At 37.0% G+C, this 27,645-nt stretch overlaps 2 protein-coding genes across 6 annotated transcripts in view; one reads left to right on the plus strand and one right to left on the minus strand.

Moving 5' to 3' along the window:
* The window catches only part of s100p (S100 calcium binding protein P), a 58,866-nt gene extending 37,857 nt beyond the window's left edge, over positions 1-21,009 (plus strand). For 2 of the 4 annotated variants that reach the window (XM_067432122.1, XM_067432125.1), the window contains exons 2-6: positions 6,591-6,707; positions 10,784-10,957; positions 17,472-17,667; positions 18,930-19,210; positions 19,296-21,007. In XM_067432122.1, coding sequence (XP_067288223.1) covers positions 6,591-6,707; positions 10,784-10,957; positions 17,472-17,667; positions 18,930-19,210; positions 19,296-19,380 — 853 coding nt within the window. In that variant the 3' untranslated portion in view covers positions 19,381-21,007. Of the gene's footprint in view, positions 1-6,590; positions 6,708-10,783; positions 10,958-17,471; positions 17,668-18,929 lie in introns of all 4 variants that reach the window. The other 2 variants (XM_067432123.1, XM_067432124.1) reach the window with 2 other exon arrangements.
* Positions 1-27,645, minus strand: part of tbl1xr1a (TBL1X/Y related 1a) — a 326,002-nt gene that overhangs the window by 292,394 nt on the left and 5,963 nt on the right. The window lies entirely within an intron of this gene.

A 27,645-nucleotide genomic window follows, 5' to 3' on the forward strand; every position in this document is an offset into this window, starting at 1 on the left:
CTATGCAGATGACATACTAATTTATCTTGGAGACCCAACCGAATCTTTACCCAAACTTATGAAACAACTTCAGAATTCTGGCCCGCTTTCTGGATACAAATTAAATATTGATAAAACAGAAATAATCTTATACAATTATAATCCCCCTACTAATATTAAAAACATCTACTTGTTAAAATGGCATACAAAATCATTTAAATATTTAGGTGTCCACTTAACAAAAAACACAGAAAAAATACAGAAAAAGAATTTTGAACCACTAACTGTAAGAATCAGAGAGGACCTAACCAGATGGAACTTAATTCCCTTTTTTGGTTTTAGTTCAAGGATTGAAGCTATTAAAATGAACGTATTACCAAAATTTCTATACCTATTTCAGTGTTTACCTGTACAAATTACCAGAAAACAATTCATAGAATGGGATAAAATGCTTTCACGATTCATTTGGCAAGGGAAAAAGCCCAGAGTACGTTTTAAAACATTACAGCTACCAAAAGATAAAGGAGGGTGGGCTCTTCCTTCATTAAAAGATTATTATATAGCAGCACAACTTAAGACAGTGATAAATTGGTGTGATGTACATTATCATGCTCCTTGGAAAGATATGGAAAGTTATATTACAAAGAATATCCCCGTACAAGCAATATTAACAGATAACAAGTTACGACAATATATAGACAAGGTAGAAGACCCTTGGGCAAAACTTACTTTAAATGTCTGGGCAGCAGTGATAAAAGAATTTAATTTATTAGAGCACATTACAGTCTTGAAATGGTTTGCTTATGACTCAGACTTCACCCCAAATCAGTCTGATAACAGATTTAAAATATGGGTAAATAGGGGAATTACTTCCTTTTGCACCATTATTGAAAAGGGGGAAATTCTAAGCTTTGAAATATTAAAGAAAAAGTTTTTACTAGAAAATCAAGACTTTTACAGATACCTTCAGGTTCGAAATTATTATGACCAAAAAATTAAAATTAAAATTAAAGATACTTCAAATCCATTGATAGACTTGCTTAAGAAGGCATACACATCAGGTACTAGATATAAGATAGTCTCTCAGATATACAAGAGTTTAATAAACATGAAAATACACTCTACAATTTACATAAAAGAGAAATGGATGACAGAAAGTAAAACAGTCTTTACTGATGAAGAGTGGTCAACTGTATGGAAATTTCATTGGAAATCAACTAATTCACTAAATTGGAAGGAATACTGTTGGAAAAACATGATCAGATATTTTATAACACCAATACAAACAGCCAAATACAGTAATAACACTCCAAAATGTTGGCGAAACTGTGGATGTAATGAAGCAAACCATTATCATATATTTTGGGAATGTCTACATATTCAAGAATATTGGAAAGAAGTACAAGAGGCTCTTGAACATATTTTTAACAGAGACATACCCTTAGAAAGCAAATTATTGTATTTTGGTTGTGTATGTCCAGATATATTATCAACAGATAATAAATACCTGATGGGTGTACTTTTAGCAGCCAGTAAGAAGGCAATCACACGCAAATGGCTAAAACAGGAGAGACCGACATTAGATAACTGGATAGATGTGACTATAGAGATTTATATGATGGAAAAGATCACTTTTATTGTTAATTTAAAGAAGGATATGTTTTTGGAAAAATGGAGGAAATGGGTGGAATATATATCAGAAAGAAGGCCTGATTTTGCTGCATAAATAGAAGACTGATGTATAGATGTGCATGGATATATCAGATTTAATATCCAAATACATAGATGTATGTATAAGTTCAAATACCAAGCCAGCTGAAGTTATAATAAGACATTTGATATTATTCTGGATAGAATTTAACTAAGACACATGTCTTTCTCCCTGGATGTACATAGTTTTTCTTTTTTCTTTTAATGCTTTCCTTTGTTTTGTTTTTTTTGTTTTTTTTTTTTTGTTTTTTCTGTTTGTTTTTTTCTATTTGTAAAAAAAAAAGGCTATATTTTGAAACAATTGAACAAATATAGAGTACAAATTTTATTTAAAAGAATCAGGTAACTGTACATGTATATACATTGTAAATGTATTGCATTGACTGTGATTGCATTGAGCACTATATGTAAATTGAAAGAGTGTACTCATGAATACTCAAAATAAACACAAAATAACAAAAAAAAAATATATTCAGAATATCATCATCATCCTAAAAAAATATATATAAAAAATTTAACAAATGTGTTGCATGGCTTTAAACCAGTGATTATAAAATATCTGAACCAATCTGAACCAATTAATAAATATCTACTAAAACAGTACTAGTTCCTGTAAACTATTTGAACTAAATATTTTGCCATAAAAAAGACCTAAATGCTGCAATGGCACACAAATCTGTAAAACCGTTCATTAGCGAACCAATTAAAAATAATTGAGGTGAAAACAGTATCAAATAGCAATGTTGTTAACTGAATATTTTGCTATAAAAATTATTGTTAAAATTATTGACTCAAGTGAATAATTTCCTCAACAAATTCCTCATACCTATAAATACAACTAAAATACAATTAAACAGTTGAAAAATAGTTTTACTAAATATTGTGCAACAAAGAAGAGAAATAAAAAGCAGCACAGACATTTTCTGAGAACAGATTTAGACTAGCATGAGCAAATTAGATTATTTATTTAGCTTTTTTGTCTGTAAAACACAACATACAATAAAAAAATTAAATGCTGCATAGTCAGTTATTGGAAGTAGCTTGTTACTAGACAAACTTCTGTCCTGAAAACAGATAATCTATTATTAACAATGCTAAAAAAAAAAATACTTTTAGTTATTTGCTCTCCAACACTGCTTGAGCCAGCCTGTTCATGATTTTATTCCCACCAAAGTAATGTGGAGTATCAACAATGCCTCATAAATCACTGCAGTGACAATAAAAGTTTAGTAAATCCCATTACGTGTGGCCACAATGGATGAACATTCCAGCTGTTTTGGGTGAATGCCAGATGTCTGTGTTGTTGTTTTTTTACAAAAAAGGCTGGCGTATTTACACAGCTAAGGTGATCAGAAGGGCAAATACCAGACTGTCCAGGACATACCAAGCTTTTTAAAGACTGCCATTCTATATTAGAAATACTGTGTGTGGTACTGTGGTTTTCCTAGTGCCATTTTGCCGTGATTTTTTGTCAGGCATTTTATTGTGTGCAGCGGGGACAATGAGTTTCCTTGGGTCACTGTTTCCTGTCTGCCTCAGCCTCATATCAAGTTCATCACTCTGTGAGCCGCCTCACTCAGCATAGGAAAGAGTCAACATGCACAAATATGATATGTGGCATATTCCCATCATTGACGTTTAAAGCTCTCTACTGCAGGACAGAGATTTGCTCACTGTTGCTTTTCAGACCTTCATTTCAGATAAAATGTTGCTGTGTACCTTTGTGGGCAGGTCAGACAGAGAGTGGAAATTGTTTAGTCAGCCAAGCCAAGCCAAGCCCACTAATAAAAACATACCACAATTTACCATAGTACTTCGATTTGTCTTGACATCGTACATTGGTAATATGTATTGTGTACAGTTGCAATGTTTGAAGAACCCACATTGGTACATGAATTTGGTCACTTTATATTTGGTGTCTAACTACTATGTACTTTAAAATACCGTTAAGCTTAGGGACAGTTTTAATGGTATGGTTTGGTTTAATGGTGGGTTAATGTTTAAGGGAAGGATCAACAGTGTAATTATGGACATAATTACAGAAATTAATCACAGCTGATAAAGATGGGACCGTAATGTTTGAATGCTACTACCTAGAAAAATATATAGTTCTAAGAGTAAACACAAGGCTGTTCCAGGTCACACAGGAAATAAATAGTTGAATGAATGAATGAATGAATGGAATGAATGAATGAATGAATGAATGAGGCATTTATATAGCGGTTTCATACTATTGCACTACTGTACACCCAAAGCGCTTTACACTAATGTCAGGGGTCTCTCCTCAACCACCACCAGTGTGCAGCATCCACTTGGATGATGCGACGGCAGCCACAGTACAACGGCGCCAGTGCACTCACCACACTCCAGCGATAGGTGGAGAGGAGAAAGGGTGATAGATCCAATTCAGTGGATGGGGATTATTAGGAGGCCATGATTGGTAAGGGTCAAATTAGTTGTGGATGCAGGAGCATATAGACACCTATCTATATTCTAAAATTCTGGTAAAATCTGGGTTCACATTAGATTCCGCGTTAATAAGCAGATTCCGCGTTTCCATGATCGTGGGTTTTATAGGGCCCTACCTATCATACACCCGGCGCAATGCAGTGCCATGCACAATAAGTTTTTTTCTATTTTCATCCTGGCGCAGTTTTCACTTTCACATCCTGCACCACGTTGTTTAAGTAGCAAATGTATTTGCGCCCATTTGTGGGCCCATGGGTGTGATGGTCTGAAAAAAAAGGTGTGCTCAGGTGCATGGATGGCGCATTGCTATTTTGAGGTAACAAAAAACGACTGCCATTGACCAACAAAAACCTGATCTAAAGTCAATAGTGCAGTATGTGTGTTATTTAAAGGGCACGGTAGCAATATGAACAGAAAGACTTTTATGTATTGATTGTTTTTGCACTTTGAGATTCTTCAGAATGAAAAGTGCATTATAAATAAAATATATTATTGTTATTAATAATATGCACCTATAGACGGGTGGACAACACGCATACACGCTGCTTGTTAGGTACAGAGACGTGCAGCATCACACAAACGTTTTTAAATATGAAAAATAAAAGAATTACAATGTAAACAATTATTAATGTGTACATGTCTTCAGTGAAAAGTCATTCCATGTATCAGAATTAACTATTTGCGGTAATGACGAATGAAATTGGCTACTTATTTAACAAATAGTGGCAATACACATGTATTTTAAACTGACTCTTCCGGTTGAGGGTCTCTATATTCTGCCATGTAAATAATGAATTCGCCATGGTGCAAGCACAACTGACTTTTAAAGGGAATGAGCGATGAGACTGATTGGTTTATTGAACATTATGACTAAACCACACCAATGACTCATTAAGAGAATTGGGGCAACCCTTTTAGACAATGCCTCAGGGACGCAAACATTTTTTCCGTTATTAAACTAGCAAAAGTGGATTCAGACACGTCCTAAGTGTACTTGTGCCGTATACTTTAGACCATGTGCTTGGATCATAAAATACGGCCCATAGTTTACTTTTGTGCAAGAGATGACTTGAAAGAATAAGGTGTTCAACAATTAAGATCGGGAAGAATTGTCAAGCAGCTGCACTCATATATAACCTTCTCCAAATTGATAAAAAAAAATACAGTAAGCCAAATCAAGTCAACTTTATTTATATAGCACTTTTACAATGACGATTGTTTCAAAGCAGCTTCACAGTGTTTAACAGGACAATTTACAACAAAATTTGATTCGGCTGTACAGTCATTCTGGAGAAAACGGTGGTGTTATCAGCTTATTTCAATATATAATATAGTGTCAATTTTGGCAGATCAGTATTATAGTTTATACACTTAAATAAGACCAAATAAATGTATTTTATTGGGATATTTAGTTGAAAATCTTACATCAAAATGTCAGTGTCCCAAACTGAACAAGCCAAGCCAAAGGCGACATTGGCAAGGAATCAATACTCAATCAGGGCATGATGGAGAAAAATAAAGCTTGGGAGAAACCAGGCTCAGTTGGGGTGCCAGTTCTCAGTAAAAACAGTCATACTGTGAAACTTTCCTTTTGTTCCCCAAAAAAATACACATATGGGTTTGGAACGACATGACACTTTAATGCTTAAATATAAAGAGTGACTGACACAATATCCCACAATCCCAACCTTTGCCAGACTATAGCATCAACTCTTCACAAGCTCAGTTAATCAAATTATTTATATATCCAGTTAAACGCTTGGTAGACTCTGGGTACATTCACTGACACACGAGTCTGGACTGGATAGCAAATGAGGGCAGGACTGTGCAGTCGGTCAGTCACAAACGTGTGGCCCAAAACACCTGTGTCTCCTTGATGCTACAGGACTCTCCATCAACACCAATCAGCAACAGGGTGCAGGGGAGGAGGCGGCTTTGAACGGCACTGCCTCTCTCTTTTCACTCTCTCACTCACTCTCTCCGCCATGGCAGGAGGAAGGGATCAATGCAGAGAATGATCCTCCTCTCCTTGCTCACTACTCTCATTATTATAGCCAATGAATGGTCAATAACAAACGAACAGGGAGAAAATGAAGGAGAAGATGCTTAGTTCACTGCCTAGTGTGTGAGTTATATTTATGCAGAACTGGTTTTAATCATGCGAGACGGACTTCTTTTGCTGCTGAGGATTATAGAAACTTTCTGTTCCTCTATTTGGATTCTCTTATTGGACATACTATGCTAATCAAGAGCAATGGAGCCATTTGTTTAATACTGCAAGTGTAACATTTCACCAACCTGTGAGGAAGCCAGAACATTCTCTGAAGGCTGTGTTATAAATATAAGACCCAGCTTTTCGTTTAGGAACAGTATGCAGACGAACTGGTGTGGAGGGAAGCACATGGTCATCTAAGAGTGTGTTTTTCTGTCAGGTCGTCCCTGCAGTCTTTTGCAAGTGCTTCAGAGAGAGCTGCACACAGTGGAATAGCTGGGAGAATGTTTCTGTGGGCTGGAAGCAAAGGAGCTCAAGGATCAGGAAGTGAGAGAAGGTAAAGTACAATGACTCGACTAACTAACTAAAGTACATGTGACAGAACCATGCTAACCATTAATTGTCTATGGTTTCTATGAAGAGGCTGCATGTTTGATTTCATACTGATTTTAAGAAAAATATATTCACAAACAGTCCAATTCTAATTATAAAAATATATTTTATAATTTTATATTATAAATAACTATTTACTTAATGTGTATATATATTTTTTTCATGTTACAGCTGATGACTGATAAATGGCTGATCTAAATATGTTTTAAAAAGTTAAACAAATTTATGTAAATATTAACTATACAGGTCCTTCTCAAAAAATTAGCATATTGTGATAGTTGTGATAGCATATAGAAGTTCATTATTTTCCAAAAAAAATTAAACGTTCATATATTTTAGATTCATTGCACACAAACTGAAATATGTCAGGCCTTTTATTGTTTTAATACTGATGATTTTGGCATACAGCTCATGAAAACCCAAAATTCCTATCTCAAAAAATTACCATTTCATGAAAAGGTTCTCTAAACGAGCTATTAACCTAGTCATCTGAATCAACTAATTAACTCTAAACACCTGCAAAAGATTCCTGAGGCTTTTAAAAACTCCCAGCCTGGTTCATTACTCAGAACCGCAATCATGGGTAAGACTGCCAACCCGACCCAGAAGGTCATCATTGACACCCTCTAAGCGAGAGGGTAAGACACAGAAATAAATTTCTGAACGAATAGGCTGTTCCCAGAGTGCTGTATAAAGGCACCTCAGTGGGAAGTCTGTGGGAAGGAGAAAGTGTGGCAAAAAACGCTGCACAACGAAAAGAGGTGATCAGACCTTGAGGAAGATTGTGGAGAAGGACCGATTCCAGACCTTGGGGGACCTGCAGAAGCAGTGGACTGAGTCTGGAGTAGAAACATCCAGAGCCACCATGCACAGGCGTGTGCAGGAAATGGGCTACAGGTGCCACATTCCCCAGGTCAAGCCACTTTTGGGCTACAGAGAAGCAGCACTGGACTGTTGCTCAGTAATCCAAAGTACTTTTTTCAGAAGAAAGCAAATTTTGCATGTCATTCGGAAATCAAGGTGCCAGAGTCTGGAGGAAGTCTGGGGAGAAGGAAATGCAGTGATGGTCTGGGGTGCCATGTCAGCTGCTGGTGTTGGTCCACTGTGTTTTATCAAGGGCAGGGTCAATGCAGCTACCTATCAGGAGATTTTGGAGCACTTCATACTTACATCTGCTGAAAAGTTTTATGGAGATGAAGATTTTGTTTTTCAGCACGACCTGGCACCTGCTCACAGTGCACAAACCACTGGTAAATGGTTTACTGACCATGGTATTACTGTGCTCAATTGGCCTGCCAACTCTTCTGACCTGAACCCCATAGAGAATCTGTGGTATATTGTGAAGAGAAAGTTGAGAGACGCAAGACCCAACACTCTGGATGAGCTTAAGGCCGCTATCGAAGCATCCTGGGCCTCCATAACACCTCAGCAGTGCCACAAGCTGATCGCCTCCATGCCACGCCGCATTGAAGCAGTCATTTCTGCAAAAGGATTCCCGACCAAGTATTGAGTGCATAACTGAACATAATTATTTGAAGGTTGACTTTTTTTGTATTAAAAACACTTTTCTTTTATTGGTCGGATGAAATATGCTATTTTTTTTAGATAAAAGAGCTGAAATATTTCAGTTGGTGTGCAATGAATCTAAAATATATGAAAGTTGAATTTTTATCATTACATTATGGAAAATAAAGAACTTTATCACAATATGCTAATTTTTTGAGAAGGACCTATATATACATATATACATACATACATATTAGTGCTGCAACGACGCGTCGACGTCATCGATGACGTCGACTACGGAAATACGTCGACGTTCGTGAAATGCGTCGACGCGTCGTGTCAGACGTTCATCTCGCGTAATGTTGGCTTCTGCTCCTGGTTCTATCACAAAAACCAAGACCGCGAATATCAAAAGTATGGGAATACTTTAAAAAGAGGCCAAACAGTGTTTCCCACACATAGACTAATTTGTGGCGGACTGCCACATAATCAATAACGGCCGCCACATTCGTCATTCATTCATTTTTACGCTATTTAAAACGCATACTCGTTTAGCTGCATTTCCTAAAGTTCTCTCTCCGCCCTTTTGCGCGTCTCTTACTCACACACACGCGTTGCATTCGACCGTAAAACAAGGCAGCGCGCGGTCATGGCGCTCATATAATTCTAAACAAACCAGCGCGGTGTCAATCAATACGGACCAGTGTTTCCCAACCGGGATCCCAAGCAAAAGTTGCGGGAACGCACTTACACTTCGGTTTATCTCGCATCTGATGACTAATCTTTAATATGGCTTGTAACTTGAAAATAATGCTGTATGTATGTTTCTGTCAATGGATACACGTGCTGACTCCTCAGGTATGCACTACAACAACAGCGATAATAAAAGAAAAACGTGGGCAAAACGGTCTCTCTTTGTAAACTTTATAAAACGCATGCGAGTGCTGCTGTACGTCCGAATATGAGCAGTCATTTTCACAGTCATCACCCCCGTGTAGCCAGGAGGCTCGAATGAGAAGATCTGTCTTTGTGCACTCGTCCCAAAGCGCGCAAATATTGAGTTATCTTTCAAATCCTGTGCTTAAACGGACAAACTCACAAAAAGTATGTCAAAATGTCATAGCCTACTCTATGCCTTAAGTGAACTTTATACAGAAAATACGACGACTATCCGTGGGTCTTAAAGGGGCAGTAGCCTTTACTGCTTTCTGTTTAATGTCAAACAAAAGATAAAGACATCACTCTGCTCCTGACTGAATAGCTTTTGTAAGTTTAATAAGGATTATTTTTTACATTTTAAACAGTTAAATGTGTGGTTATTTTACTTTTGATTAGCTACTTCATTCCATTTCTCTACCTAAAAACTAATGTTAGACCTACCTGAAAAGCATTGTTTATTTTATTCTCATCTTTGCTCAATAGTATTTATTTGTGCTGCTGCTTCTATTTAAGTTATCTGTTCTTATTTTCTTTATTTTCATGTGACAGTAGTCCTTTTTCCCCTGAACATAGCAAATACCGAACTGTACTGGAACGTGAACCTAAAACTGTGATACAAAGCGAACTGTGAGCAGTCTGTACTGTTATACCTCTAGCGTAACTTATGTGAGGGGGTGCCACAGAATTGTGAAAAATTTCAAAGGGTAAAAAAATAAGTCGTTAGATTAGTCGACTAATCGAAAAAATAATCGTTAGATTAGTCGACAGAAAAAATAATCGTTAGTTGCAGCTCTAATACATATACACACACACACACATTGGATGTCACAAAAGCAATATAAATGTAAAAAACAGATATGCATGATTAAATATTCAATAGTGACTAATCCATTTCCACCACAGCAACAATACTAATAATTATCATTTATTAAACACCAACAACTATTAATCGGCTAACAATTGCATCCCTAGAAAATCTGAAACTTTTTCGGAATAAAAATGAGTCTCATCATTTAGAACTAAAGCATCATAGTTTATTTAATGCACAGAAATTTACTTGACATTATTAACATTTTATATTACATTTAACTTATGGTCTGCACTGATTTAATTTAGTGTCAGAAAACATACATTGTAAATGTAAACTAATAGATTCTGACGAAAACTAATGACAGCAAATGGGTTATGAGTTTTTAATGCTTTTGACCACTGTACTCACAGTAATTATAAAAAGGTCACTGACAAAGATAGGCAGGTTAGACAGCTTGCCTTCACACCCATGCATAATCTTCAAAAGCAAAATGACCTGCTGTCAAAACATGATTAAAGAATCATGAGCTAAATATTTGGAAAGGAACTAACTATGCATATGTAATAGGTTTGGTTCAAAAATGTAGCCCATGACACACAGATACGTGTTACTGTCCTAATTCATTCTGGCCCGCCAACCTTTTTTTAACTTAAGTGATGACTGTTAAAATGATTCTTGAAGCAATATTTTGTTATTTGACACATGCCATGTCTTCATTAAATCTATTCGTGTCTGTGTGTCTTGGGACTCTTATGTCTCTCAAGCAGGACCATTTATCAGAAGATTCGTGAGTATGATATTTTGGAAAAGAGGAGGACAGTCACAGCGCTGAAGGCTGGAGAGGACAGAGCCATTCTCTTAGGCCTCAGCATGATCCTTTTCTCTGCCATGATGTACTTTGTGTTGGGCATCACAATGGTGCGCTCTTACTCAGACAGGTAAAATTGTCCCTACTCCCTCACATGAACAAAACTGTACTAAAATACACTGAAACCACAGAATTAAAAGGCACATTCTGTTGAAATGAGCAGGAATTTTGAGAAATACGTAAAAAAAAAAAAAAAATCTCTTAATTAACGAATACATAAGCTGCACTTTTAAAAATAGAGGTTCTTTATTGGAACGGATGGTTCCATGAAGAACCATTCACATCCCGTTGCACATAAGGTTTATATAGCATAATGTTCTTTTGATTTTTAAAATGTTCTTCACATTAAGAAAATCTATTTTATTTAAGGCCTGCTCACACCAAGAACAATAACTTTAAAGATAACTATATTAAAGGTGGGGTAAGTGTTATTTCAAAACTGTTTAACTAAACGGACTCAAGCCGAGTCCAATAACAAACTTGTAACCATTCAAGAGGTAAGGGGTGTGTCTAATAAAGATGGTGAGAAGAGAACGCTCAGTGCACGTCATTATTCAAAACACACGACATGACAGACATTAGCTGATAACTTATACATGCTGCGGGGTGTGTCTAATAATAGATGGTGTGAAGAGAATGCTCAGTGCACGTCATTATTCAAAACACACAACACATGACGGACATTAGCGGAGAACTTATATATGCTGGCTTTTGCGTGAATATGCTCGTGTGTCATGTTCAATTGTTTGTCTATTTGCGATCGTATTGTCACTCACTTCAGCGATGATAAAGACCCATTCACTTCCACACCGTATGGAGCATCTAAATCTCCTCACTGTCTGTGTCAAGCTTCAGCTCACAAAATGGTTCGACAAGTAAGAAACTATACTTCTAATATATGATTGTTTCCTGTTTTCATAATATATATAGCTACTATCGAGTTGTCATGAGAACGCTTTGTGTTTTGTGATCGCTAGAACTCTAATCTGGTCATAATTGTAATATGTTCATCAGTTAAACTGCCGTGCTTGTGTACTATCAAATTGTTTATGAGAACGGTTTGTGTTTTTGTGATGGAAGGGGTGACTTTTTCATTGAATATTTGACCTGGATTAGTAACACACAGATTCTGCCATAGTCGTTGCCTGGGTTACGTATGTGTGGGGAGGAGAAATCAAAATAGGGCCGACACCTTTTTGGGGGTAGGGGCGAGTTTGTTTTCGTGATTTGAAATATCAACAACGGTTACCAGAAAGCACTTACCCCACCTTTAATGTCCAATCCAGTGGAGGATATTATTCTGTTTATTTGTGACTTTTAGGGATGGCCGTATTGTATGTTGTTGTTTTTTTTGGGTTCCCACAATAGACAACTTTAAATTGTAGTCTACAATGCAATTAAAAACTGATATTGATAATTTTCTATTCTGTAACTATTATTAATATAAATCATAAAAAGGTTGCATTTCATGGATGCAATGTCCTGTCACTGGCAGTCCCTTGTGAAAATGAACCATGATTTATTTTTTTACTAGTGACCGCAGTGAACTATTTGTAGACTTCTATGGTTACCACTACAAGTAAACTTATTTTAACCACATGTAAACAAAAATATGATCTAATAAGTGGCAACTAAGGCATATCGATTGTTAAAATGCATTTCAAATATAAATGTTAAGTGGCTATCTTGGGTATCTATCCTGTAAAATTTAGAGTTGAAAACTTCCTTGTTAGTTAAAGTAAAGCTTTTATTGACAGCTGGCTCAGCAAACGATCGATCTGCGAATGTTCTTACCTGTGACGTCAAAGTGCAGGGAAACGGCACCTCAACCAAAGAAGACGAAAGCCTAATTCTGTAGCCTGGCTTATAGCCTTGCGCATTACATGTAATAGATAAATAACATAGGGTTGCGTGGAGCTAAACCGAATCGAACTTCCAAGCAATAAACATGCCGCATAAGCTTCATTCGGATTCCAATATTAGGAACTTTATATTAACTTTATTTTTAGTACGATTCAACCGAACTAAATGAGGCAGGTGTGAAAGCACCCTTAGACATGTGGGCCAAGGCTCACAAACCCCAGCGTCCAAGCTAATGTGTTCTCCAATCAGGCTGCCTGACTTAAAAGTGAAATAACATTCCTCTCTTGTGCGTTGTTCACTCTCTTGACTTGATATTTGAAGGAAAAAATACAATTGCGGCAGTGATGTTTTGCAGATGTGTGTGTGTGTGTGTGTGTGTGTGTGTGTGTGTGTGTGTGTGTGTGTGTGTGTGTGTGTGTGTGTGTGAGTGTGTGTGTGTGTGTTAGTGATACAGTTTTTGGTTATATCTACTGATCGGATGGGCCAAATAATAAAAAATAATCAATTAATTGTGGGTGGATGAGAGATAAATCGTGTTTTTTTGATAAAGACAAATTGCGAGCCCTGTGGGCGAAACATTTTCTCATGTGTACTCACGGGAGAGCCGAAGCTCATTATAATATGCAAAGCTTATCCAATCATAGCAGTGGGCATTTACTTGTCATTATTATGATGTTTTTGAATGTAAAAACCACACGAACGTCATAAGTTGACCTTTAGTTAACACTATAAAAATGTTTAAAGCCAGTTCATGACAACTTTCATAATTTAAAAGTTCCATTTAGAAGTATTGTATCTGTATTGATATTGGTGATACTGGCCTTGAAAGTATCTGTGTTGTATCAAACTAAATTAGTGGTATTGCCCATGCCTAGTAACTTTTATTTTAATTGCGTGCTTGTCTGTCACTTTAAATGCTCAAGCTTGCTACAGCAGGATGGATTCTGATTGGCTGTTAATGTTTTTATCATTCATCAGCTGGATAAAATTGTTCTGAAAGTGATTCCAACTGTATTGTTTCTCTGTGCCATTATCGCTATCTGTGGTGTGACTGCTAGGGCTGTGACGGTGGCAGTTTTTTTTACCAACGCTGTGGTTATTGAGCAACCACCGATGGTGGAACGGTGTTTGTGGGGTTCGGGTGGGGGATGAAACTGAAACAATGAACTAAAACACTGCCCTGTAGCCTACTTATCACACAAACATGAAACATATGTTTACATAAAGTTTGAATGTCTGCTTTTAAATAAAACAATTCACATTTTAAAAATATATAGCCTATATATTGAGATTTTAAAAAATGAGGCTCAAACATCTCTTAACAAACGTGCGTGTTTACTGCACTTGAGTGAAACACAGCCTGCTAACATTGAAATACCGGTAAATAAAATAAATATCAGAGATAATAAAGTGAAATAAATGGGTAAATAAGAAAGTTAAATATTAAGCTACAAATCGTTGCAACTTTCAAACAGAATTTGTAATATGCAGGGGGAATAAAAACTGCGGAGCGGCACGTTCTCCAACACCAAATACGTTGCCATGTCTCTTGTCAGCATTTTCCACTTGTCACCCTCTCATTTGTATTTGGCTTGTTTGACGAAAGCCTCTCCAATACCAACCTGACCACCAGCTGGGCGTTTGCGTTCACGTGACATAACTTGTACAAACGCCGATGGATGACATGATTGAAGATGGCTCTTGAGATGTGATGTGTTCGCCCATTTAACACATATTTATTTTTTACAAATCCGGCAAATGGCTTCATCCTTATTTAAAGGTTCACCTTTTTTGTTAGGCACAAATCCAAAATGATCCCAGATCGGCGATGTAGTATTTGGTTTCCCAACCAGGTCCATTGCTCAACACGAAATTAATTTGCAGAATGCAAAAAAAAATGGATTTGGCCGCGCTCAAACTAAGGAAACGCCATATGGCGCGTGAGGTAGAATTAGTGAATTAGCTATTTTATACGCTAGTCTAAAAAACGCATTCAGCTAAAAGGTACAGGTTATAAATAGCTATTGCAAATGTTATATTCTATACAATTTTTTTTTGCATGTCATATAGTGTGCCACATCATGTGCACACTACCGCCGGTGGCACGGTGGTCATGGCGACCGTCACAGCCCTAGTGACCGCAGTCATTCTTTAATATTAAGAACGATTTTTAGAACTATATCTTTAATCGTTATCTTTATATTTATATTCATCATCCTTGGTGTGAACGGCTTTAAAAACTGATCCCTGAAAAGTTCTTTAGTGGGCTCAAAATGGTTCTTCAATGGATTCTTTATTTTTAAGTGTAATGTATGTTATTATATGTTTATCATAATGTATTCCATTCTATTCCAATCTAATTAATTGTTATTCTATTCTGTTTGTTAACGTTTTTAGTTTCAGGAGTTTTACTATATTCTATTTTAATTGTATATTGTTTTCTAATCTATTCTGTTTAGTTTTTTTAGTTTTTTTGGGGAAATGCTTGTGATAGCAGTCATTTTCCAATTCCACTCTATTCTTCGTTTTGCACAGTTTTTTCCAGTTCTATTTTATTCTGCCCATGACAAACATCTAATCAAAAGCATTCACAATGTCTTTATTCTGTATTAATAACTCATCTATTCTATTTTGTTGTGTTATATGCTATTCTATTCTGCTTGTGAATGCTTTTCATTTCTTCTATAGAACCTTTTCACTTTTCTGAGATTGGGGCACAGAAGTGAACTACAGCAGGGTAAAATTCTATATAGCATCTATTATGTTTGCAATATAATTGGCACAAAAAAAACTGTATAAAATCAATAGTTACTCAGTAACTGCATTAAAAACACCCTCAATCAGTGTTAACTTTTTTATTTTTTATTTCATGTTTAAATGTTAATTTAATGTTTAATTTTAAGTACAGTGTTGTAAAATATACATTAAATACAATAAAAGGTTGTCAGATGTGGTAATTGCAGTGTAAACATGTCAGCAGCACAGTCTGTGAAAATGGTTAATTATATTCTAAACAAAACATTTTTTCAACACAATTCATATTATTCTCCTCACCTGGTTATGAAATGTTGACCAATATGTAAAAAAAGAATTTTACTGTCCATAACCGATACCACACATTTACAGATTCCATACCTTTTTGACTGTAAATCGCAGATTGGCTAACATTACTTGGAGCATAATCTTCCAAATACCACTGACCTACAAAAAAATTGCACACAGATAAGAGCTGGCATAAACTGCAGTCAAAGGCAATTATAGACAGCTGAGCCTTTGGAATAGCCAAAGAACACGAGGCCTGTTATTCAAAGAGTACGAGACAAGAGACCTGGCACAAAGACAACCACTAACATGCAATCGGCCGCCACAACAGAGGGCCAAATCATCAATAGTGCATATGAAGGGTGTTCTTGATTTTCAAATATTGTGCTAAATTTGAAACCGCTAAATATAAAAGCAGCTTCAATTCAGTTTGCAACTTTTTGCAAAGGGCAGTTTATGACTGTTTCTCAATATGAAGAACGTAAGTACAGAAGAGTTATGAAAGTAACCGGATGCATTCTTGATATCAAGGATGCATCAAATGCAGAAATCCCAGGAGACGCTGTGGTGGTTGAAGTACAGAAGCCTGTAAGCTTTAAACTTCTCATTTAAGAGATTCCCATTGCAAGCTTGCAAATACCTGATGGCTCGTGAAAGCAAACATTTATCCGTTTGTTGTGCTTAATTTTAATAAAGTGATAAAGACCTGAAGAAAGCCTGCAGTATTTTTATTGGCATACTAAAAATAATCTTAACATTGACAAAGCATTGGTAACATAAACGTAGGGCTACATACCAATTTTCTTTTTAGCAAATGATCTGTTTCTAACTAAGAAAAGTGTGCATGAGAAATAAAATGCTTAGAGAAATAATTTAAACAGTCTAGCTCAGAGTTTTATATGCATTTACAAGTTGACCTCAAATCAAAAGGAAAATAAGTGTGAATCCAACAATGATGCAATAAACACCATAGGATTTCCTACATAACTGAGTTTGGTGTCCCTGCATGCCAAACATACAAACAGCCTAATGGGAAATGAAGCATGGGAAATGAAGCCAATGGCATCATTCCTCTTTGGTTCAAACTTACAGGGATATTTTCTGTGAAGCAACCTTTAAGTCACCTTGAAATGCATTCGTAATCTGCTAAATTTTTACTTACAGAACTAAGTGAACTTCTGTATTGTGACATTTAAGTAAAACAGCATATTATAGCAAGAACATAGATCTATAAGGAACTGAATGGATCATAAAAAGTGGTCTGTATATGACAGGTGGCTAAAAATAAAAAAAATCTGTATTTTTTTTAGACTAGCATGCCTATTGCCTGCTTTGATTTCATGGTGACTTTAAAGATATTCCCTTCAACACACTTCTCACAGGTCACAAGTCTCTACAGGTTAAGATTCACATCAAGTCAGGTATGCTCCATCCTGCTCCTGGAGATCCATCTCTCTTTTTATTTTACCATCTGAGGTCAAACACACATGAACTGGCTAATTATGGTCTTCGAGTTAATATGAACATTTTAAAATGTAGGAATTTCTTCAGTGGCACCTTAGCATCATATAACTCACAATCAGCCATCTTGGCACAACCTGTATGATAAATGCATTTAATGCCATTATAAATGATTTCTAAACTTTTCTCCACTTCTGTTCCTATTTCTTTTCTCTCAGCGTTTGGACAGAGGAGTCAAACTGCACAGTGCTGAACTCTGGTATAGTTGCTGAGATTAACTGCAGCTACAGTTGTGGCTCAGAGTGTCGGAAGAGCTCCAGATATCCCTGTCTTCAGGTATATGTCAGTCTGAACTCCACCGGAAAAGTTCTGCGACTGTCATACAACGAGGAGGCCCATGAGGCTAACCCTGAGGTACACCACCTCTAGTCATATGCATTATCTACAGGGAAATATTACATTACCTGCATGGGCTGTTCATCTGTGAAACTATGCTGTAAAAGCATACATTTGTCTTTGGATCTTTTTACCTGATTTGAATTAAATTATTTTTGTTGGGGTAACCCAATGTTGTCAGGTTGATTCTGTTAAATAATTTTGTCCCTGAATAAAACTAGTTTAAGTTACAACATATTTTTAGGTTCTCAAACAAAACATTGTGTACAAAGCACAGTGTCAAAAAAGGGCACTTAAAATAGTGTAGGTGTTGTATTGTTCTAGAAATGTATTCTTTGCATGTTTCTAAAAATGTGTACAAATCTGATGTGACCCTTAAGTACTATCCACCAACATATTGTCCTCACACACTATGAAAAATTTGAGATTAAATGAGACTTGTATTATCCCGAAGGAAATTTGTCTTGGACACACAATACTTTGTCTGCTGTTAATAAAACAAACAAACATATTGTCTATACAACTTGACTATTACTTATACACACTACATACTACACACACACACACACACACACACACACACACACACACACACCATCTGCAATACATACACAGACTACCATCAACCAACCAATTGCACACTGCCCTTTGAACTACACACCTAACATTTAAAATACATCACAGAGGTGCTCTTGCTTTCTTATCATTTAGAGCTTTGATAGAAAGGGGGACAAAGGAGTTCTTAAAGTGGTTGAGCCTGCACTTAGGGACTCTAAAGAGTCTTCCTGAGGGAAGAAGCTGGTACTCAGGGTGAAAGACCTGAGTGGGGTCTGATATATATATATTTTTTTGGTCAAAAAAGATATTGAAGTTTTTTAGCTTTTAGTATGACTGTGTTAGCCTTAAAGTTATGAATAAGCTGGTATGTTCCAAAACTATGACAGAATTTGCATTTATATAACAACCCACTTTCAGGGTGTCGGTCTCACACACATCCAGCATGTTTTTAGTTTTAGTTTTTATTTGTGTTTGTAGTTCTCAATGGAATTCTCCTGAATCTACCGGAAATAGCAGACCTTTGTGCATAGTCTTTCCAACATACTATGCTTTGGTACATAGTTATTCTAAATCAAATATATTTAGGACAGAGGGTAAACATGATCAATTCACAATTTGTCCTCAAGAATAATAATAAATGACCCCTATACATTGCAGTGCACAAATTGAACTGGGTTGAACTGAATTGTTTCAAGTAAACGCATTTCCTTCTTTCCCATCAGTGTTTTTACATCCCAAAGTGCCGCAAGGATCACACATTGATGCACACGATTGTGATGAACATCTCCGAGCGACTGAAGACGCACCAACAAGTTGTGTGTTACTACGACCCCTCAGAGCAGCAGGACAGCGTCCTCCTGACACGTCTTTATGGCCGCAGGGCAATCATTAGCTCTCTCCTCTGGCCCACATGCACACTGGTGGGGGGCACGCTCATCATCGCAATGGTCAAGCTCACTCAGTACCTGTCCTTCCTGTGCGAGCAGATCAGCCGCATTAAAAGGTGAGACTGACGGTGTGCAGACGGATACCTCAGACCTGAGAGACCGGTGCTTTTGAGAGAGGTCTAATCGCTGTGTTCCTTGCAGGATGAGGCTCTACCCCTTAACGGGAGCTTTTCACACCAGGGTCTGCACTCGGAAGTTTAATGGTGGCATCCAGGATGGGGTTTGAATGTGAACGGAGAAGGCAATGTGCGAATTTGTCAACGGACTGGTTTTCTACCCTTCTGTATACAGCAACAAAGTGTTTGCACTTTCATGTGGTCTTCCCCTGATGCTCATTTCGGAAATGTTAACAACGCTGCATGATGGTGTTTTGCCAACGCTGTAGTAATGTTGTGAATGAGAACTTCCTGTAACATTGAGATTAGGCTCAATAGAGCCCCTAGTGGCCATATTTGGAACTTCCTACGATCAGACTGGGTCAAATCCAATTCTGAAGCTCAATGATCAAAATACACAGTCATGTTGTGGGGATCGATTACACTTTCTGACCACCGGATCGCAGAGACTCCATTCCAAGACACTACTGTGTAGTGATGTCTAGACCATCAGACACTAATGTAATTACAGAGATTAAATGTAGTGTACACTATTTCCTTCAGTGGAGACTGCTGTCATTCATGGCTCTTTGAAAAACACCTGTGGAACTACTCAAAGCCAAAGGTCATTTGTTGACTGTTACTATACTGCATTTCTTAAAGGGATAGTTCACCCAAAAATGAAAACTCCCCCATGTTAAACCTGTATGAATTTCTTTCTTCTGTGAAGCACTAAAGATATTTTGAAGAATGTTGGGGATCAAACAACACTAGACCCCACTGACTTTCATTGTAGACAAAAAAAGACAAGTTTTCTCAAAATGCCCTCTTTTGTGTTCCACAGAAGTACTTGTACTATTTTAAATGAAGTTTATTTTCGTGTTTATTTTGTCTTTAAGATAAATCGCTTGTTGAATTCCTTATTTGTATATGGCGTTGTATTAATCTGCTAAATGAATAAATGTCAAGAAAGTCATGCAGGTTTGGAACTATCCCTTTAACTGTTTTTTCCAGATGAAATTCAGCCAAGTAGTACACCATTTTAGCAGACCAAAAAGCTGTGTTTCAAAATCTAATATGATGTCTAGCTAGTCAGCATTAAGGCATTATATACAGGAAAAGTGATGTCTGTTCTAGTGATGAAGTAATGCCAAATTCAAATGGCTTGTTCACACAGGAAGTGTTTTAAACCAGATAGACACAAGACAGAGCTATTGAATAGAATGCAACCTGCATTTTAAAACTTCTTTAAAAAAAAGCTTCTTTGAAAAAAACATGACAATTATTCAAGTCACCCATCTCTTTACATTCATATAGACGCATAATTAACAAAATAGTCTAAAGGGGGGGAAACACTGTGAATGGCACCCAACGCAGCATTTCAGGAACATTGCTAGATTGTTTCTATTCAGTTAACTATTCACTTTTAACAGTTAAGCTCTGCATTCTGTATTTGTGGTTACTTTTTTTTCCCCCCAGAAAGAAATCATATTTTTTTTGATCGGGAATCATGTATTGTCAGTTGTAGATGTATGGATTCTGTTCATTTTCTGAATGTTGGTGGAATGAATTATTTGTAGGGTTTTGCAGAGAAACAACAGTGCCTATTTTTTTGTTTTTTGTTTTTTGATCTACAGTGAATTAATAAATTCAGTAGCAGTCCTTCAAAATATGTATCATCTACATTTTATCAACAAATATTTTATAAATCTTAGTTATTGGGGAAACAACTAAACATTAAAAACACAATATTTTGTGATAAGATATGACACATTTTAACAAAAATATTAACCAATAATATCTGATAAGGGCAAGATGTTTAAAAATAATAAGAAAAAATTGGAGCAAAAACAACAGCTTGATATTTTACCTTTAATAATTCAGCTATTTCATGATTTGAGATTTCATTTCTTCATAATTTTCATATTATTATTATTATTATTATTTTAAGCCTATAAGCTATGATATGTGACAACATGCCCCATTGCATGCAGAAAAAAGAAACGTTCCCTAGGAAAAAAATACATTTCTTATGTCATGCGTTGATCTTTTGTGACAACATGCCCTAATAGAGGAGCATGTTAAAACAATGAATCTGTTTTACTGGGCATCAACAATTATTAACTTTTTTGGAGCCAATATTTTAAGTATTTAGGCAATATTTACAAAAGTAAATAGTGTGACAGCTAGCCCCGGGCTCCTAAATATAAAACACAAACCATCAGCTGTGCCAATCATAAACATCAATGTTGTTTTTAAAAGTAATAAATGTCACAAGATGTCAACATAACACATTTGTCAGAACTAGTAGACATTTAGAAATTGATCGATATATAGGCTATTTTTACTATTTACTAATGTTCAGTACAACTTTGTTATTTGCATGGCCTTTTCAAGACAATCTGAGTTGGTCAATGAAATGTGTATCAGTGTTAATATGTTTCAAAGCATATTTAGATTTACAAGGAAAACAGCAAAAACTGTCATTACAATTGGACTTTGCTGGATTATTAGCGTACAGTCTCCAGGTTATATTTTGTGAGTTTATAACCAGCAACTGGAACAGCAGAGGAACTGATTTGACTGTCCTTGGGTGATGGATTTGGCCTGAATGGCTTCTCGAGAGGAGAACCTTTTTAAAGTGCAATCAGGTGACTGGCTGTGATGAATCATACTCAGTCTGAAATTAATCAGTCTACAGTCCTCCTCAACCCCCCTACCCGCACACACATCTTCCAACCCTCGCTGACGACATCCTCATAAATAGACCCTTCTTGTGTCGTTTACTCACCAAAGGAGGGGCTTTTCCTTTTAAATAGATTTAATTGTTAGGAAGAGATCAAAGGCGCGATTGAACACCATCATGACGTCTATTATGCTGTTTTTTAAGAGAATGAATGACCCATTAGGGACAAATAAGCCAGTGTGGTAAGACCCAGAGCATGGTCATGCATTTATTTATTTAATTTTTTTTTTTTGCTTTGTCTAATTTGGTTTGCAGTGACACACTATTTGGTCCCCGGCACAGGCTGATGGGATGTGTCTGGTGGAGAGTTTTATTGGTAATGTAAAATGAGCTATTGCTCATAACTCTAAAGTAACTGCCAGTCAAAATGATGGGATATGGAGATGAAATTCACTGGGTCATTGGGCTGCTTTGAAGATGATGCATTGTTTTAAAGCCTCCTGTCAAACAGTTCCACATTATACATCAATTGAAAATGAGCTATCATTTGGATGAAACAGAAGTTGCGATAGTGTTTTCTTTCCTAATGTGATGTATATTCGAGTGAAACAGCTTCTTGAACAAGACAAAAAATGTAGGGTGGGTCTTGAAAAACTGTAGGGTGGGAATTGATTGGATTGCAGGAAGTTGGTTATTACTAACTACATGGAGGCAGATCTGAATGCCAATATACAGTCAGTTGTGGAGGATATTTTGTCCCATACTCTGTCAAGAAGACAACAAATGTAACATTGAGGGGGAGGGGGTGAATGTTTTTGATTCAAGATTACATTAAATTTTAAAAATAATAATGTGCACAGATAAATCATCCTGAAATGCTTACATTCTGTAAAGAAATAGAATTGCCAGTTTTCATTTCATCGTGACTTTAAAGGGTCTTAATAAAGTTATAAATTATACAGTTTAAATACTTAATTATAAATAAATAATTATCTGCGCAGTATGCAGCCGTTTGCAATTGTTTATTTTGTGGTAGCAGCACCAAACACGTTGTTGTTTAGACTAGGGATTAGGGGTAGGAATCACAGGTTAACTGACAATACGATACTATCCAAATATTTGGCCCACGATAAAGATATATCACAATGATCCTGTGACAAACAATACATTGCAAGAAAATAAATCACCCACGATATATCACGATATCACTCTGTAAATGAAAAAAAAGCGTCAAAAAGTCATATGATCATGCATTTAATTTATTAACAGTTTTGATTTATTTTGCATTTTGATTTATTTTAAATAGCAACAATTAGGGATGTCAATTTACACAAATTCCCACACTCGATAGTCGTTTAAATTAACGATCAATTAATCGATTAATCGTTAACCTTAATACTGCAATATACATACAGCAGTGGCTTAGCCGATATGACAGGATCGTGCAAATGCTGCACATTTACACAGCCGAATTTAGCCCCGCCCACAACATTTTTAGGTCGGCAGTTCGGTCTGGCCTTGATCCATAGAGGAGTAATTATCCTGGAACAGAAACAGTTCGGACCAATGAAATCATCAGGGCGGGCTTTAGATGATGACAGACAGATGATCAACAGTAACGTAATCATCATGTCATCAAAGGGGCTTGGATTATATTTTTTCGAATCCTAAACGGAGAGCTTGTTTGTATATGCATTCACCTTGACAATTTCTCTCAGAAATGATCATGTTGGTTAAGTACTCTGTGTATCATTCAATTCTTTAATTTTTTTACAACACCGGCAAAGATTGTGTATTCCAGCCTGATTTCAGCGTGCGTGAGGACAGGGTTGCCAAGTTTTTACAACAAAACCGGTCAACTACTAGCCCTAAACAATAGCTTCTCGGGGGGGTTCTCCGGGGAAAAAATGGCGTTTGGGGGGTAAAATATGTGTTATTTTGGCAAGGTTGCCTGCTAAAATTCGCACTCATGGGTCTATATATGACATAATAGTCGCTTCCATCCTTAGACATAGTAAACAACCCGCGGGGAAAAAAACGCGGACTTGGCAACACAGTGCAGTTGAGCTCTGTCTGTTGACATTTGACAATGCGTCGCTTCGTTGCTCTGATTGGTTGTAGGTCTGTCCATACTGTGATGTCTTTCCTGGTTCGGTTGAAACATGCCTCTCATAATCACAGCCCAATGGAGCAGTTTCAGACTCATATTCTGGAACTAGAACTGAGTATGACCACGTCAGGCAAGCTCAAAGCTTTTTAATCTAAATTAAGGGCTTTAGGATTGTAAAATTAGTCGATGTGATTGATAGTTAAATTGCATCACAACATTTCGGCCTTATTGTTTCGGTGATAAAAGTCTTTCAGCCGAAAACCGGAAATATGCTTTTGGGCAATTTTCGGTGGCCGAAAATTCGGTGCATCCCTAGTATGAACCAGACTTAACTGCAAGTCAACACAGACAAGGACGGAGAAGTATAAATGAAAATCAATGCATAGCCCACAGCATAGAGGTTATGGCTCAGGTTTGACGCAGAAGTATAAATCAGCCTTTAGTCATGCATTGCTGTTTGAGCTGCATGCATTGAAGCTGAAGATGATCACTGGCACATTTTAGTACCATGTTAATTCTTAACCAAAGGAATCCTATATGAGATAAATCAGATATAGATGAACTGTGACAAAATAAACACAATATTACAACTTACATTTGCACAAAACAATAGGCTACGAATACATACGCAAACATAAAGTCATGATGAAGGTGTAACTCTAGCTCTAAAATATTCCCAAACAGCTCCAGCGTGCTCGCTTCATTTCCTCATGTCTTCTTTACGTTTCATGGTTGAGCAGCATGCTCAAACGATGATTGATACATTTTATCAATTTAAGGGGGTGGGGGGGGGGGTGAAATGCTGTTTTATGTATACTGAGCTTTTTACACTGTTAAAGACTTGGATTCCCATCCTAAACATAGACAAAGTTTCAAAAGCTAATGTTGGACGTTTGATGGAGTATTTGTGTGTCAAAAAAACTCCTCCCGGTTTCTCACAAGTTTCGGAGAGTTTTTTTCGAGTATGGCTCGGCTTGACGTTAATAAGAGCGGAAGGTCCTTGTATGGGCTGTACGGGCTCTTCTCCCGGTAGGGTGCGAGTGACTAGAGCGAGAGAGGAAATGCACGCCCATAAACACTCTCAGCTGCAGATCCACTCGTCTATGAACACTTATGTCACGCGCCGCGCCGCGCTCCACTTTATTCCTATGGGTGACATCAAGCGAATTCAACGCTTCAGCACAGCATTCCGGGAAGGCAGCGCTGCATTTGAACCGATTTGAACGCAGAAATGACGGGAAGCTTCACAACATCGCTTCAGTCGTGTCTCAAAGTGGATTTCCACGTCACTGCTGTCACAGGACTTCACCAAATTATACCAAAGAAGTGTGTTTTTGACGGAGCGGTCCCAGCGATAAAGGTTCGGTCCTGCTTTGGAAGCAGCCGGTGAGTAAAACTGCTTCAAATGTCTCTGCTACTGGCTACCGTCGCATGAGTAAACATCAGTAAACGACACGATCGCGTGCTTCGTCATTCAAATGCGCTAACGGTTACTCCATTGTTGTTCTATGTATAACATTACACTAGTCTGACGTGCAAAACCGTTTTGTTTGCTACTGCTAAGGTTTAGTCGCATACAATAGTCCATAAACCGAATCATGTCCTCATAAACTGCGAGTAAACACACACAAATGTTGACAGTCCACTAAATACAGTACATACCACAGAGACGGACGTCCTGCTGTTGCTGTTTCTCCTGTTCAATTTATTTCAGCCTCAGATTTGATTCTGGGTCATATATCTATTAGCTGAGATAGCCATGGGTTTCTCTACGCTTGAGGACGTCACCGCTTTGTTCGCGATCGTCATTCTTTAGCTCCGCCCACTCGATACGCCTCCAGGTGCTCGTTTTTTTCCGGAAAGTCTCGGTGCAGGCCATATTTCTTTTATAAATATAATAAAACTAAAGACTTTTCGGAGATATGAAGGATGCAATACTACTCTATAGGTACTCAAGATTGAAATGAGATTGACTAAAACTGAGTGTTTCACCCCCCCTTTAATTTATTATCGAAAATTATTTGATCATCGATTAATTGTTAACATCCCTAGTTTAGACACAATCTTAATGAATTATTCATGGTTTTATCATAATTATAAATAGGAATGCACCAATATTATTTTGGCTGACCATCCATTTGGCCAGGTTTCCATCTAAGGATTTTTTATTTATTTTTTCAAAATGTTTACAGATATAGAAATATGATATGGAAATGTCAATAATGGATCAGTTTTTTGCAAATGTCGACAAACTTTTTCCTTTTAACTTTAGCACATAAATTCTATGTCGATACTTCAAATATCACAAAAACTAGTTTGGAAACACTTTTTAACGATAAAAAAGGGCTTTTAATTTAAATAAATGCTGTGTCACATGACATAGTTAGCCTATTATATACAGCGTCCGTGCGTGGTTATCAAAGGCACTACATCTATTCTATTCATACTATTCAATTGTATATATTGGTAATAGGGCTGGGACAACACGTCGACATCATCTATTGACGTCGACACAAAAAATATACGTTGACGCAAAATATGCGTGTCGATTCGCCAGACGCAAAATAAAGATGGCGGTGCCGGAGAGTAGTAGCAACCATAGATATACATAATAAAGTATATTATGTAATTAAGTATATTATTTATTATGTATATCTATGGTAGCAACACGAGTGGCTCCTCAGACTTTCAGAAGTGCAAGGCTTGCGGGTTGGCGTGCGGCGCGCACGGAGCAAGCGATCTTAACACAGGCATGCGCGCATGTGTTAAGAGCGCTTGCTCCGTGCGCGCACTCGTTTTGTTGTCACGGCTACATAAACAAATTTCTGCACACAGGAAGACAGATGTTTTGGTAATATTTTATGTATTTTAATCACAAAAACAAACGTTTGCATCAAGTGAAAGCATCGGGCACATTGGCTACCTACATAATAAGCTGTTTAAAATTTAAAATGTTCAATGTCTAATCTGTGACCGAGGGTACCCATCCTCTAAGTGAGCAGTTTCATCCCAGGACTATTCCGGTTTTAAACGGAATATTGACGCCCGTAATGCACTCTACATGTAACTGTTTTCACTGTCATGATGGGATGCGCGTGGCGTTTCTGTTGCGGGTCAGCCACGGGGCTGCGTGGCGTTTTCTCTGCGTCACAGGCAGTGTGCAAACTTCAACCTGTTAACATGTGAGCGGAAACAAAAACGGACACCCCACGCAGCCGAGACGCTCACGCTTGCAGTGTGTCCCTGGATTTGATTAACCAACTTGTTTATACTTAATCGATGGGCATAGCCTGTAGGCTGTTTTACATACATAAAAATGTTATATTGTGTTTCTTTGTTGTTGGTTTACTTATTAATTTGTGTGTGTGTGTGTGTGTGTGTGTGTACTTTATGTTTTCAAGGTTTTATTGAATGCATTGCTCTTGTAGTCTTACTTTGGAATTTTAAGAGCAATAAACAAATATTGCAATGTTAAGGATTTTTTTTTTCATTCAGATAATTAAATCAACATGTATAAATTGCTATTAGGCATTTAACGGGGAGATAATCGATAACCGAATCGTAACCGAATCGGACAGGAAAAATTAATCGTTAGATTAA

The sequence above is a fragment of the Pseudorasbora parva genome, chromosome 22 (genome assembly GCF_024679245.1).
Source record: "Pseudorasbora parva isolate DD20220531a chromosome 22, ASM2467924v1, whole genome shotgun sequence".
Taxonomy (NCBI): domain Eukaryota; kingdom Metazoa; phylum Chordata; class Actinopteri; order Cypriniformes; family Gobionidae; genus Pseudorasbora; species Pseudorasbora parva.